This window comes from Leptopilina heterotoma, unplaced genomic scaffold (genome assembly GCF_015476425.1).
Source record: "Leptopilina heterotoma isolate Lh14 unplaced genomic scaffold, ASM1547642v1 Lhet_44, whole genome shotgun sequence".
In the NCBI taxonomy this organism is placed as follows: Eukaryota; Metazoa; Arthropoda; class Insecta; order Hymenoptera; family Figitidae; genus Leptopilina; species Leptopilina heterotoma.
In genome coordinates this window covers 2,625,652-2,641,044 of record NW_025111084.1, presented here as the reverse complement: position 1 = coordinate 2,641,044, position 15,393 = coordinate 2,625,652, and the positions used below count along the sequence as shown (strand labels likewise).

At 26.7% G+C, this 15,393-nt stretch overlaps 1 protein-coding gene across 5 annotated transcripts in view; it reads left to right on the top strand.

Annotated features, from left to right (window-relative positions):
* Window positions 1-15,393, top strand: part of LOC122507011 (pikachurin) — a 165,321-nt gene that overhangs the window by 78,861 nt on the left and 71,067 nt on the right. For 4 of the 5 annotated variants that reach the window (XM_043619488.1, XM_043619486.1, XM_043619487.1 and 1 more), the window contains 2 exons: window positions 1,103-1,350; window positions 4,016-4,274. In XM_043619488.1, the coding sequence (XP_043475423.1) occupies window positions 1,103-1,350; window positions 4,016-4,274 (507 nt within the window). Of the gene's footprint in view, window positions 1-246; window positions 393-1,102; window positions 1,351-4,015; window positions 4,275-15,393 lie in introns of those variants that run through there. The other variant, XM_043619490.1, reaches the window with a different exon arrangement.

The window sequence follows — 15,393 nt, the reverse complement described above, 5'->3', positions numbered from 1 at the left end:
TGTTTCAAATTTTATTGTAAGAAAATATTACCAAAAAAAATAATAATTAATAGTAAATTAATTATTACTAAATTAGTAGTAAAAATTAAAATAATAATAATAGAAATAATATAATAGTAAGAATCCAGTTTAAAAAATTCTATTTGCTACTTTTTTTAAAATTAATTATCGACTACGAAGCCTTGAATAGAGAACATGAATTTTGATTACTGTTACTGACGCGAACTGACCTTGTAGTGTGTTTGTAATTTTGTATTTGCGATGGCCCAGAACAATGGATAGTGAGATAAGGTTTCTGGAAAACCCCAAAAAGGGAAGGGGCGGCGGAAAGTCCTGAAGGGAGCAGGTAAAGACAAGTCAGTACAAGTCTAACAGTCTTCGAATATAGACGGGTCAGTCGTTGTATAATTATAATTATTGTAACAAATTTTCAGTGTTCAAATCAATTTAGTTTTCAATTCATTATTGTTATTCGTTATAATTTTTGTTACTTTGTGAAAATAAAAATTACTCTTGAAAATAAAAATGACGATAAATATATCGTCATCAAAATTCAATAATAATTGTCTCGATTCTGTTATAAAATTAATAATATTATAAAGAACAGTAAATAAATTTTAAATAATTCTTATTCGAAAATTAAATAAAAGAAAAAGGACAGGGAAGTTGACTACTATATTTACATTGATAATATTTAAAATATTCGAATTTTGCAAGTAAAAAAGAATATTTTGAAGAGGAAAAAATTCTGCTCCCAAGAAAATATATCTTCAAAAAAAAAAAAAAAAAAAAAAGAGAGAAAATAAAGATTGAAGTGAAAATTTAATAAGATTCATTTATTTAAATATTTTCCATATTTTGAAAGTCTTGGTAAAATTGCCAGGGAAAAATTGTAGAGACAGTAAATTTTTATCTTGAAGTTTACATATAAGAAGTTTATGGAGTCATAATGTTTGAAAATTTTATCGTTCGAATAGAAGTAGTTCTCTATATATGTATATATGTATTTTAAAATGTGTAGGAGAAATACTTTAGTCAAATAGCGGCCAATAAATTTGAATTTTCTTCTTTTTTTATTATTCTTTCCTCTTTTTCATTACAGAGCTGAATTCAACGTCGCCATCGACGAGCGAGTTTGATGAATTAACGAATGATTTCGATAGCGATGAGCTGAGCAATGACAACGAAGAAGATGAGGAAGACGCTGGCGAGGACGTTCTCTATATGCGTGAATCGTCATTTACGATACACCTCGAGCCGGCGGTTGTAAATTTCACTGATAATTTCACGAGCTATGAGGAATCGGGTAATGAAATTCCTCACGGAGTTCAATTGCGACCTACATCGCAGGTGAGTTTTACTTTTCGTTTATTAATTATTAATTATTAATTAGCAGGGTTGATACAAATTGGAAACATAAATTTACTTGAGTCAAATAATCGATTAATTGACTATTATAGCGAGTAAATATTTCCTTGAATCAAATAAATTGTATTTAAATCAAATCAATTGTATTTAAATAAATTATTTCAGAATTTGAAACAAATATGAATTAAACTATATTTAATTGACTCAAATAAAAATTATTTGATTCAAGTAAATATTTATTTCATAATAGACAAGTTATCGATTATTTGAATCAAGTAAATTTTATTTTAGTTCAGGTCAGGGAAAAGTCAGGAATTTTTATTAAAAGTAGTGGAAAAAATTAAATTTTTAGAATTCATACGAAAATTCTGAATTTTTTTGTATTTTTTGTTTGCCTCATAAAAACTATGAAATTATATCGAATTATAATACAAAACCTTCAATTTTTTCTATTTCTGACAATAATTTCTTTTTAAATAAATTAATTCTTCAAGAACTATCATAAAATTATTACTTAAAAATTTTATTTAATGAATCATTTTATTTATTACATATTTCAAAATTAATTCAATTTTAAAAGAGTTATGTTTATAATTTTAATAAATAAATGAACTTCAAAAGTATTTAATTTGAAATTTTATAAAAATAAAATTTTAATTTTTAATGAATTTAATTAGAAATTTTAATGAATTATTTTCAAAAGTAATAAAATTATTATGTTCGCAAAAATTCAATTATGTACAAAATTTTTTTAAAATTCTTGTAAAAATTTCAATTATTTTTAAAAATAATAAAATTCTTTGTAAAAATTCAATTATTTGCAAAAATTTCAAAAATAATTCTCGTCAACATTTGAATTATCTTTATAACTAGCAAAATTCTTCTCCGAAATTCAATTATTTTCAAAATTTTTAATAAAATTTATAGCAAAATTTCAAAAATGTTTCTTGATTTAATGATTTTTAATTCTATTAATTCAAAAAATTTCCCAAAAGAATTCAATTAATTTAAAAAAATTTTGATAAAATTCTACACGAACATTAAATTATTTTCTAAAATAATAAAAATTTCACAGGAAATAAATTATTTAAAAAATAATTTACATACATTTTTTTGAAAAAAACAAATTTTTTATAAATTTGTAATAAAATTCTTCGCCATAATTCAATTATTTTTTATATAATAAAATTCATCGCAGTATTTCAATTATTTTCATAAATAATTCAATTATTCTTAACAATTCCATTATTTTTATAAATAATAAAATTCATCGCAGAATTTCAATTATTTTCATAAATAATACAATTATTCTTAACAATTCAATTATTTTTATAAATAATAAATAACTCATCGCCTAATTTCAATTATTTTCAGTACCATTTTAATTAACTTTCTCAATAGAATTCAATTATTCTTAAAAATCCTATTAAAATTCGTCGAAAGATTTCAATTATTTTTTTTAAATTTGTTGATGTAATTCTTTATGAAAATTCAACTTTGAGAAACATTCAATTATTCAATTAATTATTTATTTTTGTATTTAAATAATTTAATTCTCATAGAATTTTCTAATAATAATCGATTTAAAAATGAATTTCATGTAAAATTTTAGATTTTAATTGAATATTAAAAGCATTAGAGCGTAAATTTTTAGAAATAATTGAATTTAGAAAATGTTTCAAATTGAAATCTTTGAAAATATGAATTTTGCATACTTAACTAACAATTCTGTAGAATTAATTTTTTTGAAAGAGTTTAATTGAATTTTTTTGTAATTATTTAAAGTTTTTATTTTCCAAGATATATTTAATTGATGAATTTCCGAATAATTAAAATTTCGTAAAATTGAATATTGTAAACAAATGGATTTGAAAATTTTCAAAGAACTTTTTCGAAAATTATAAAAAATAATTTATTTAAAGAAGAATTTTAGTTAAAAAATTCTAGAAAATAATAATTGAATTAAAGGGATAAAAATAATTTTGAAGAAGTTAAGGTAACAATATTATTTTAATATAAAATAATGATTTTATCGCTCGGTGATTTTTAATTATTATACACAGAAAAAAAATCTATTTGATTGAAATAACCGATTAATTGACTATTATCAATTAAATATTTACTTGAATCAAATAATATTTATTGGAGTCAATTAAATGGTATTCAAACCATTAGTTTAGTATTTGAAGCAAATATGAATTGAACCATTTAATTGGCTCTAATAAATATTATTTGATTCAATTAAATATTTAATTGATAATAGTCAATTAATCGGTTATTTGAATTACATAAATTTTTTCTTCAGTGAAAAACAGGAAGAAATTGATCACTCCGAGTCGAAGTAATTCATTTCTTCATGTTTTATAATAATATTTTTATAAGTTAATTTCTTTTTTAATTTTCTTTAGATTATAAGATTTCTCCTGTTAAGGACTTTTTTTGTTCGTCCAAATTCTAAATAAATATATAAATTATTATTTTGATATTTTGTTAGCAAGTGAACAATGAAAAGTCTATTTTTCAATCATGAACAAAGTAAAATTCACCTAAATCGAAATGGATTGTTGATATAGGTAGCATTGAAAGAAAATTGCTTTCAAACCGATACTCATCTAAATCCCTTTTTCTTTACTGCCCTTTTTTGCAGGGTCCGAATTTGGAACAAAAGTTACCCTCAACGACAGAAAGAGTCTTGAGCACCGAATCTACTTGTTCTTTGGAATGTGGACCTGGAGGCAACTGCTACATTGAGGAACAACGAAATGACGAGGAGGCGGCGCAGGAGGAGGGAGAGGAGGAAAATCTTTTTGAAGGAAACGACTTCGCCACGTCGAGACGAAAGCAAGAGTCCTTGAGGCAGAGGTGTCAATGCCCTCTTGGCAAAGGTGGCGATCGATGTCAGCATGGTGAGTGATTTTCATTTGCATGGCTATATGTTAATTTCACATTTCATTTCAACTCCTTTTTTTTATTTAATATATTTCCTTTTATGTATATTGTATTCAATTTTTTATGGCGAAAAAAAAAATTCGGCTAAATGTCGTTTTTTAATTAATTAATTTTTTATCTTATTTAATTCAGTCGGTATTCTTAGAGACTTTACGTATTTTTTACTCATTGTTATTTTTGAAAATCAGCCCCTTGAATCAGCGCTTGTGAGAGAACTTTCATGCCATCTAGGCGACAGTTTAATGAACTTTTTGGCGCGAAATTCAAAAAAAGAATGATTTGAAAAATAATGTATTATTAATTAATTATTAATTAATTATTAATTATTAAAATTAATTATTATTATAATTAATTATTTATATATAAATGTTATTGATATGACTAACTTTTCAGTTTCAATTGGGTAGTTTTTAGCCGACTGGAACTGGAAATTATAATAATATAGTAATTCTAATTGATTTCATCAATATTTATAAAAATTTTATTATGCTTGTAATTTCTTTTGATACCGCTGATTCGAATCGTTAAATGAAATGAAGCATATATCAAAGGTTTTTATTTGCAAGTGATTTTTGAGTTCTAAGAATTTAAATTAGCCGAGTGTATTTTATATACATATATATTTTCCCTGGCTCCCTCGTCTTATTGAAATGAAAAAGTTTTTGAATCGAACATTCGATCTTGATTGCTCTTAATCTCATAGTTCATAGGGCTCGCAATACAACTTCCATGGCTTTGAAAGTTCGAATTTCATTCCTTTTAATTGGATTCCAGTACTCTAATTACTATTCGAATTTCATTCGGAATTGTATGGAAAAAAAGTAAAATAATCACTTTTTATAAAGATGGACATAATTGTTTGTTTAATTTAGTTAATAAATTTTATTTTATTTATTTTTTTTATTTTATTTTTTTCAGATGATTATTTAATATACAATAATTCCAATAGAGGGATTTTCGAATGTTGAAGATGATTTTATTTGCGGGTGGGAAAATTTTTTGCGAACTTAAATGACACCTGTCTGATTTCAAGTGTATATGTAGACGTTACATCTTTTATACACGGGTGAACAAATTTTGAAACTTTCAATTTTATAACATTTCCTCTGCGATGTTGCCTAATGGAAAGCTTACAAGCCTCAATGCAGCAACTTTAGAAGTCATAAAATTTAAAGACCCTTCTAGAAAGCTTCAACGCTTCCAGTTTTAAATTTTTCAAACTTCAGGAACCACTTTAGATTCCCTCTATTTTTAAATGTTTTATCTTTAATCCCTCATACTGTACGGACAAGTTTTAGTTTTCTCTTCTTTTTCTTTTTCTTCCTTTTTTCAGTATTGTGTATTTCCTAGGAGTCTTCTCTCTAAAACTGCTTCATTGAAATTTGACTAATTTTCAGTGAATCTATTTTTAAGATTTCAATCAGTTTTATAGTTATAAAAAATTTCATTTTTAGTTTTACGTAATTATTTACTTAAAACAAAAAATATTTTTTATTTTTGTCAGTAATTGGTCCGTAATTTTTTATTTTTGGTCCGTAAAGTCCGTTTTTTAAATACTGTCACTAGTTCTCGCCCTGATTAAACAAAAAACGTTAACACCAGGAAATTATTGGAACAGAAATAATGAGGGAAAAAAGTGAAGAAGGAAAAAGAAATGAGTTTTTTTTTTTTTTGAAAAACAATTTTTTTATTCAGAGAATAAATGAAGGAGGAAGTAATTAAACGTGATGGGCAATTGTGAAATTTTCCGACTGATTGTGCACTGCTGTCGATTGTATTAACAATTGCAGAAACAAACAGTCCGGCAAATATGGTTGAGCTGCTGCTCCGGAAACTGCTAGTCGAATTGAAAGTGGAAACTTCCGAGTTGTGAGAGTGAGAGAGAGAGGATGTGAAACTGGGAGGCGTTGATTCTCAATCGGGAGGATTCTTTGAACGGAAACTTTCCAGTCTCTCTCTCTCCCGACATTGCCAAAGAGAAACTTTCTCACAACTACTCTTTCAGTTTTCCTCTTGTTGTTCGTTACTTCATATCGTGTCTGTTGATTTGAACCCTTCATATAATTTCTCACTGTAGTTGCAACTTGAAATCGTTATTCTTTTAATTTTAGCTCGTATTTTTTTGTTTCTGTTAATAACTATGCTGCCTTTCTTTTTTTACTATTGTCTTCGTTTTCTTCCTTTTCGTTATTTCGTTATTTCGTTTTTTCCTATTTTCACAAATGGAATTTTTCTTTCAATCAAATGTTATTTATTCGAATTGTATTAATATTTGTCGCAGAGCATAATGAATTATTTATTTTGAAGCAAATAAAATTGTTCTGAAGCAAAATAAAATTGTTTTGAACCAAAATAAATTTGTTTGGACCAAAATAAAATTGTTTTGAAGCAAAGAGGTTAATACCTCAGAGTCTAATCTTTTTTCAAAGTCCTTCTGAATTTTTAAGTACGTTTACTGTTAAATGCCTCAAATTGTCACTTTACCCCATATTTGTCGTGTCATTCTTCACTCAAGCTTTGTAAATTTAATAGAATTCGAATATTTATGATACACATTCAGATGTAAATGTTAATATGGCTAAAGATTCAGATTAGCAATCAGACAATGGAATGATATTTAGAAATTCATCGGATGGATGTAAATCTATACATAGCGATGCACATGTACATATGTATAGTTGAAGGTGGAAAAGCTAATAAGCGGAGGGAAAGCTCTTATAAGATAGGATACTGCAAAATGCTCTCAAATGAATGGAGAATTGCAAACATGCTGTGGTTACACACAAGATTAGATAATACATATGTATGTGGAGAGACTAAATCAGTTCTATTGCATGATGACCCCTAAATCCGAGGTCAATGTATTTGTACTTGGAACAATATTCAGAACACGCAAACTCTGCACCTATAAATCATTTTTAGTCAATTTCACTCTTCCACTTTTTTATATTTTTAAAAAAGTAAACCTGAAAAATTAAAATTAGGAAATGTTCCAAAAAATCGTATTTAAAGATTTTTCAAGTACAGAAACTGAAAACGAATTTAGAAAAGTTTTGTCCTAGTGGTGGGAAAGATGATGAAAAATTCACAAATTCCCACCGTGAAGAGTTGAGAATAAATTTTCCAGTGAGTTTTTACTGTCATGACCTGCAATTTAAGATGATCGTCCCTTGTTCGTAACTAAATTTAAACAGACCGCTAGGGACCTTAATAGATAATTACCAGACAACAACTTCTTGTACTGCAAAAAACATTTTCGAAATTACTCCCTTTACTCTAAATACTTTCGAGAATCCTTAAACCCTTTTTGAATAAATTAATCCGATTTTTAATTATAAAAATACAATTTTGTAAATTGTACAATTCCAATAAATTAATTTCTTTATTTCCCCTTTTAAATCATTTTCTTGAGGCAAAATGTAAACATGATGAAAGATTAATTTAAAAACATTTCCTTGTTTTATTTTAAAGTCTGAATAAGAATTAAATAATCTGTGTTGAAAAATGTGCACCTGCTAATTCCGTTGAATTATCAATTGAAGCGGAAGGAGGAAAGAAAAACATGTTTACGTACTTTCCAGTGGATAATATCTATTTCAGATAGCATTTGATCAGGACAAAAGTATGTTCCTTTAATACCTTTTCATATGTAAATAACCTGACAGAGTGCCCGCACTTCAGCACATCCCCATTCCGATCAACATTTTCACTCGACTGAATGAAGCAGCGACTCATTTCCATTGACATAAAATCCCGTTGACGCCCAGAACATTGGCCAACAATCGTCGATTTCCACAATTTTCTCCAATTCGTGACAAATAACAATTTTACAAAAATTGTTTTTAGTTGAAACTTCTTTTAATGAGAAAATTGGTCGAGTAGTGGATTTTTTTAGCGGCTAAATTTGTTGTACACATCAATAATTTAATTAAAATTGAAAATTAAAGATTAAATTAAAGATTGAATTAAAGATTAAATTAAAGATTAAATTAAAAATTAAATTAAAGATTAAATTAAAGATTGAATTAAAGATTAAATTAAAGATTAAATTAAAAATTAAATTAAAGATTAAATTAAAGATTAAATTAAAAATTACAATGACCAAAAATTGTACTACCATCTGTTGTACATACCACAATTCGAAATAATATCTGTTATAAATAACATAATTTCAATTTATTGTTTGTTGTAAATACTAAAATTTGTACTACTGTCTGTTGTAAACACCCAAAAATTGGTACTGCCGACGACTGAAAATACCACAACTTGTATTTCCGTCTACTATCAGGTTGTGTCCACAATAATCTCCTTTTTATGTCCGTATGTTGAACATAACATAAAAATACAATCGATTCCTTAGTATTCTTATGCTACGGTTAACATCAGGACATAAAAAGAGCGTAATGTGCGACATAACTTTAACCTTTTGCTGCATTTTTTTCCTAGAAATAAAGAAAAAATTTTCTGACAATTGAAGAAAAATCGAACGGAATAATTATAAATACCATTCGTAGTTATGTTCATAAATGCTACAAACTTAACATCTGTGATTACTGCACAATAAAAAGAAAGCCTTATCATAAGTCAGGACAAAAGTTTTAAATTAAGATGCAACATTATTAAGGCAGCATTGGCTGTCTTAAAAATGTTGCATCTTAATTTAATTATAATCCTAATTTAATTCAGCATTAGTTGAATGGATTTTGGAGGAATTTACATCCAATCAGTCAGTGAATATAAGTGAATATAAGACTGATCTTAAATTAGAATTTCATCTCTACTCTGTATACGGACATTCGGAGAATTTAAAAGAAAATCGAAAAGAATAATACCCAATCGAAGAACGTGCACAATCTATCTTTTTATATGATGAGATCTTTAAAATTACAGACTGAATAATACAATTGAATTTCTTTGCACCTTAAGAGACACAATTTCTATAATGACTTTCTCAAATCGATTCGCAAAGACGACTGTAGATAAAATTGCAAAAGAAGAAGAGAAAGAGGAAGAGGAAGTAAAAGTAAAAATTGGAGGAAGAAGCTAAGAACATCCATTCATTAGATTCATGCAATCAATTCTTATAAGTCTGGTGGATTGGATTTATAGGCAAACAGTGAGCTTTTAACGACGTCTCGAGAAAGGTCCGCGTATACTTTGGACTTGGAGGAGCGTGCGGTTAATCTGTTTAATCTAGCATGTGGGACGCCATTTTGGCCGTTTGCCAGGAAGCCAACCAATACTTGCTGCTACAACGAAAAGGACTTTGCGATCCTATTTAACGAACCAACACTATTCTGTATCTAAATTGCAGAATTCTATACTCTATTCGCGAGATCGCAACATTTTCAGACTTAGTATCTTATTGTTCATTGATCTTCAAACACGACCGTTTATTCTCTTAATTTCCTTTCGTATAATTATAATTCTCCTGTATTAGAAAATAATTCTCAATCTTTGCATTACAAAATTTTTTTGCCTACTGCAGGGTTTAGAATTTTTTGCACTTTCAAATTTTTTTCCATGAATTCAAGAATTAAATATGTTGTTTAACTATTTAATGAGGGAGGGATCTTCAAAGAAAAAGTCAGTTAATTAACGTGAAATCTGATACTACAAGAATGAAAAATAGGAATACTGGGGTTTTATTTTTCAATATAAATTAGGTTCTTTAATCACAAATACCCAGAGGGGATTGTATACAATAAAAAAAGAATGAAGAGGGAATTTTCGCAGGATTGAAAATTAGAAATTTAGTATTCAAACGTCGATAAAATAAGAACCATTATCAACAAAGAATACACTAGTTTGGAAATTGCAAAATGCAAAAGTTTGCCTATAGTAAAAGTTGCTTTTTTCCGTGAACAATTTTTTCTGTACCATATTCAGCATCACTATTTATAAAAATAACTTGTAAGTATCATTTCAGTTTAATGGAACAATTTAAACAATTATTTTGCTCACGAAATGGATCATTAAAAAGAATTGCAGGAGAAATGTTTCATTGAATTACATAGAAATATGTTTTGAATGCGTAAAACAAAGCTTTTTTTGTGATGCGCGATAAAATAATATAAAAGAGGGTAAATCTTTTGTCCGATTTGTTATATGTGTGGGCGAAGGAAAAAAGAGGTATTCGATGCGTATGCAAAAGGGAGGTTACATAGCGGTTGACCTATGGAATTTTTATTGAAATTCTCAACGTTTTTCCACCTCAAGCCCCTTGACTGCAAGCGGGTTGCTCTGATAGTTACGGCAATGCTCAGTCTGGCAATAACAAGACCCCGAGAGGACCGCATTATTTTCACCGAGACTAGTAGCCACGTACTTCGTTTTTCCCCCCCATTTCAAGAGTTCTTCCTCCTCTTTACTTTTACGTGTTTGCCCCATCACCTCTGGTAATTTTTTTTTCTCTTTTGGCCCGTGCCATGCCGTTCAGCAACAGGCGAGAAGTCATTTGGAAGAAGAAAAAAAAAATGTAAACATAATATCTTTTTGATATTGGTAAACAAAATCGAATTTGTTGCGCTTTTGAAAATAATTTCAAGTTTGTAAATTATGGGTGAAAAATACGAGAGGATCTGGATGATATCGCTAGGGCAATTATTTGCAGGTGTTTAAATTATTTAGTCGAAAATTAACTTCCGCGTGGTGGTAATTGAAGATATCTTCCGAGTGTTGCTGGAATGAATTATTAACTGCAGGTACGGTTTTTGGCATAGTTGTTATTTGATTATTATTTCAAATTATTGTGGTTTCGAATATGTGCAACTGTTATTGCTCACGGTAGTGATGGTGGAGGACGGTAATTACTGGAGGTTATAAATTTTGACTAAATCGTTGCTGAACTACAATAAACGGATGTTGGTGATTACAAATTATGGTTTCATTTAACGGTAGAGATAACTTTTAGGGTGGCACCTAATGATAATGACTAATGTTCATGATGACTAATGCTAACGATAACAATTAATGTTAATAAAAAATTAAAAACTGATGTTAATTAATAATAACTACTGTTAACAATAATAACTACAATTTACTACAACAACAATAATAACTAATGTTACTTAGGTATAACTAATGGTAATTACAATTATTGATAGTTACAAATTAATAGCAATTACAATTAATGATTGTTGCAATTAATGGTAGTTCCAATTAACAATATCTACAGATGACGCGACGGTAGTTACAATCATGGTTTTAATAACCACTTATGGATTTTATAGAACAATTTTTGATGGTGATCACAAATGTTTACTACAATTAATGGTATTTACAACTGACAGTACGACAATTTGGTGTATTTATAACAGATGGTAGTAACAGTTGTGCTATTTACAACAAACATTAGTTTTGAACTGTGGTATTTACAACAGACGATAGTACTGACAACATCCGGTAGTTGTAATTTGCCTCAATTTTGCCTTTTACTCCTCGATAAGCTCACAGTAAGAAAGTAATAGCAAATATGGTACAAAGGAATGCCCCTGAACTGTGTGTGTATAAAAAGTAGACATGATGAGACTTCCTGAAGGGTTCGGTAGCAAAGAAGTGGTCAATGGTGTCTGGTAATAGTACCCGAGGCAAGCAGTCATTGGGGTCGGTCTCACAATAGAAGCAAGGTCCAAGTATTAGTCCCTTACGACGCACAAATACAATTTACCGCATCACAGCGGATAGTTAATCGATTAGAGTATGCTCAGTTGCTCTACAGGTGTATGTGTATAACATGCGTAGCTAACGTTGGATTATGGGTGTCGCGATGCTAGTTACAGATTCGCATAATGCCAACATCTGGGGGAGAATCGATAGACCCAGAGGCACAAATTTATCGGTCAGAGTAATAAATTCTCTTTATGACTGCTGTTAAATCCTACTTGTAATCCAAATCCGGTTACTTTATAATCAATTTAACCTGTGCTGATTGTCCTCATACAGAGTGTATTCCAACTCGTTTGTAATATAACCTGAAATTTACTCCAGATTGAAAATTGTCAACTTCCGTTGTTAACTGTCAATGATAATTATGTGTGATTTTACATTATTCACTTCAGACAAATAGAAATTCGGATAATTGTAAACTTTTCTGATTTATGTTCTCAGAGTTGACAGAGGTCAGGGAATTCGGGGAAAAGTCAGGTAAATTAGAATTGGTCAGCGAGATCAGGGAAAAATCAGGGATTTTTATTAAAAGTGCTGGAAAAAATTAAATTTTTAGAATTTATAAGAAAAATTCTGAATTTAAGAGTCTTTTTTGTTTGGCTAATAAGCTATGAAATTGCCAAGAATTCTAATACAAAATCTTCAAATTTTTATATTTCTGACAATAATTTCTTTTTAAATAACTTAATTCTTGAAGAATAATCATAAAATTATTATTTATAAATTATTTAATAAATAATTTTACTTAAAAATTTCATACTTATTTGGATTTCAAAAGAGTTGCGTTTACAATCTTCATAAATAGATGAACTTCAAAGGTTTCAATTTAAAATTTGAGAAAATTTCAATTTTTAATAAATTTAAAAAGAAATTTTAAGAACAACTGATTACAGAAATTCAATTATTTCCTAAAGTGATAAACTTCTTCGCATAAATTCAATTATGTTCAAAAATTAAAAAAAAAATTCTCGTCAAAATTTCAATTAATCTTTATAAATCATAATTTTCTACTCCAAAATTAAATTAATTTCAAAAAATTTAATAAAATAATTCTTCGCAAAATTTCAATATTTTTCAAAAGTTTTGCTCATTTCAATTATTAATGTATTTAATATGTATTTTATTAAACGTTTCCAAAAGAATTCAATTATTTAAACGAAATTTTAATAAAAATTTCACATGAAATCAATTAATCGCCAATTATTTATAAATTTCTTCAAACTACTTCAATTATTCTTAATTTTTTAATAAAGTTTCTCGAAAGAATTCAAATATTTTCTGACAATTAAAATAAATGCTTCTAAGAAATTCAATTATTTCGAAAAATTTAAATAAAATTCTTTTAAAAATTCTATTATTTAAAAAAAATTTGACAAAATTCTTTACTAGATTTAGTTAATAAAATTTCAATTTTAATAAAAGTTTCCTATACAATTCAATTATTTCCAATACAATAATTCTTAAAAATTCAATTATTTTCACAAATAATACATTTATTATGGGAATTCAATTATTTCAAAAAAATTCGAATAAAATTCTTCGCAAGAAATCAATTATTTTCATAAATAATAAAATTTTTCTCGAGAACTCAATTATTTAAAAAAAATGTTGATAAAATGCTTTATAAATTAAAAAATTATAATAAAATTGATCTTTGAATACAATTATTTTCGTAAAATATAACATCCTTTCTAGGAATACAATTATTGACAAAAATGTTTGTAAAAATCTTCGAAACAATTCAATTATTTTCGAAAAAATAAAATTTGCCGAAGCAATTCAATTATTTAATAAATTTTAATAAAATTCTTCCCAGGAATTTAATTATTTTCAAAAATAAAATTCTTTCCATGAATTCAATTCTTTTCAAAAATAAAAATTTTCACAGGAATTCAATTATTTAAAAAAATATGAATAAAATTCTTCACAAGAAATTAATTATTTTCATAAATAATAATATTTTTCTCCGGAATTCAATTATTTTTGCAAATAAAATTCTTCACAGGAATTCAATTCTTTAAACAATTTTTTAATAAAATTCGTCGCAAGAATTAAATTATTTTCATAAATAACAAAAATTATCGCAAAATTTCAATTATTTTTTATATAATTTAAAAATAAAATTATTGAAAATTGCATTTTTTTTCTTAAATTTATTTTTAAATTCGCCGAAAAAATTATGATTTTATCACTTTGTTAATTTTATTAAAATTTTCAAAAATATTTTAATTCCTGAGAAGAATTTTCTTATTTATGAAAATAATTAAATTATTGCGAAAAATTCTATTAAAATGTTTAAAAAGAATTGAATTGCTGTGAAAAATTTTGTTTTTTTTTTAAATAATTGTATTCTTCAGAAGAATTTTATAAACATAGTTTTGAATAATTAATTTTTTCGAAATATAAATATTATGAAAATTTTAAATAATTGAATTCTTATGGAAAACTTTATTTGTGAAAGTAATTGAATTTTTCGATTAAGTAATTTAAATTGTATTAAAAATAATTTAAATTCTTCCAATGAGTTTTATTATTTATGAAAATAATTGAATTCGTGCTTAGAATTTTATCAAAAAACTTATTTAAATAATTGAATTTCCATGAAAATTGTTATTATTAGTGAAAGTAATTGAATTATTGTGAAGAATTGTATAAAAATGTTGTTAAATAATTGATTTTTTCGAAATTTTTTCAAAAATGCTGTTCTAATTTAATTGTATTCCTGTGGAAATTTTATTATTTAGGAAAATAATTGAATATTGCAAAGAATTTTATCAATTTTTTATAATTTAATTCTTTTATTGGTAAAATTTTATGAAAATACAAGATATTGAAAATGAATTTCGAAGATTTGTTTGAAAATAATTGAATCGTTTTAAAGAATTTGATTACAATTTTTGAGAATAGTTTTTTGATTTCTAGCATTGGCGAATTTAAAGTATAAAAAAACAGAAATAGTAGCTTTTAGTAGCTGAAATCGAAAAAAAAGTACCCAAATAGTAGTATAACTTAAAAAAATAGTAAATAGTAGATTTTTAGTAGATGAGTGCGAAGGCTGAAATATTTATTTGATAATAGACAAATAGTCGACTAATTGAATCAAATAAATTTTTTTGTCTCTGTATTACAAGAGACGGTCGTAGATAATAAACGAGGAGAGTATTTATAATTAGTGCTGCATAGTAGTTCGATATACACGTGAATGGTAATAATATACAGTGAAAGGTTATATAATGTTCAATCACTGATTATATTGACTGGCAATACTTGAAATTATTGCTGGGAATTGAGAGACTTAACCTTGCGAACTGTTGATGATATTAATTAATCTCCTCAGAATTATGCTATAGCGGGTTTACTATCTAACAAGAGAGTAGTTGTGATCGACCTCTGCTTACATAGTGTCGC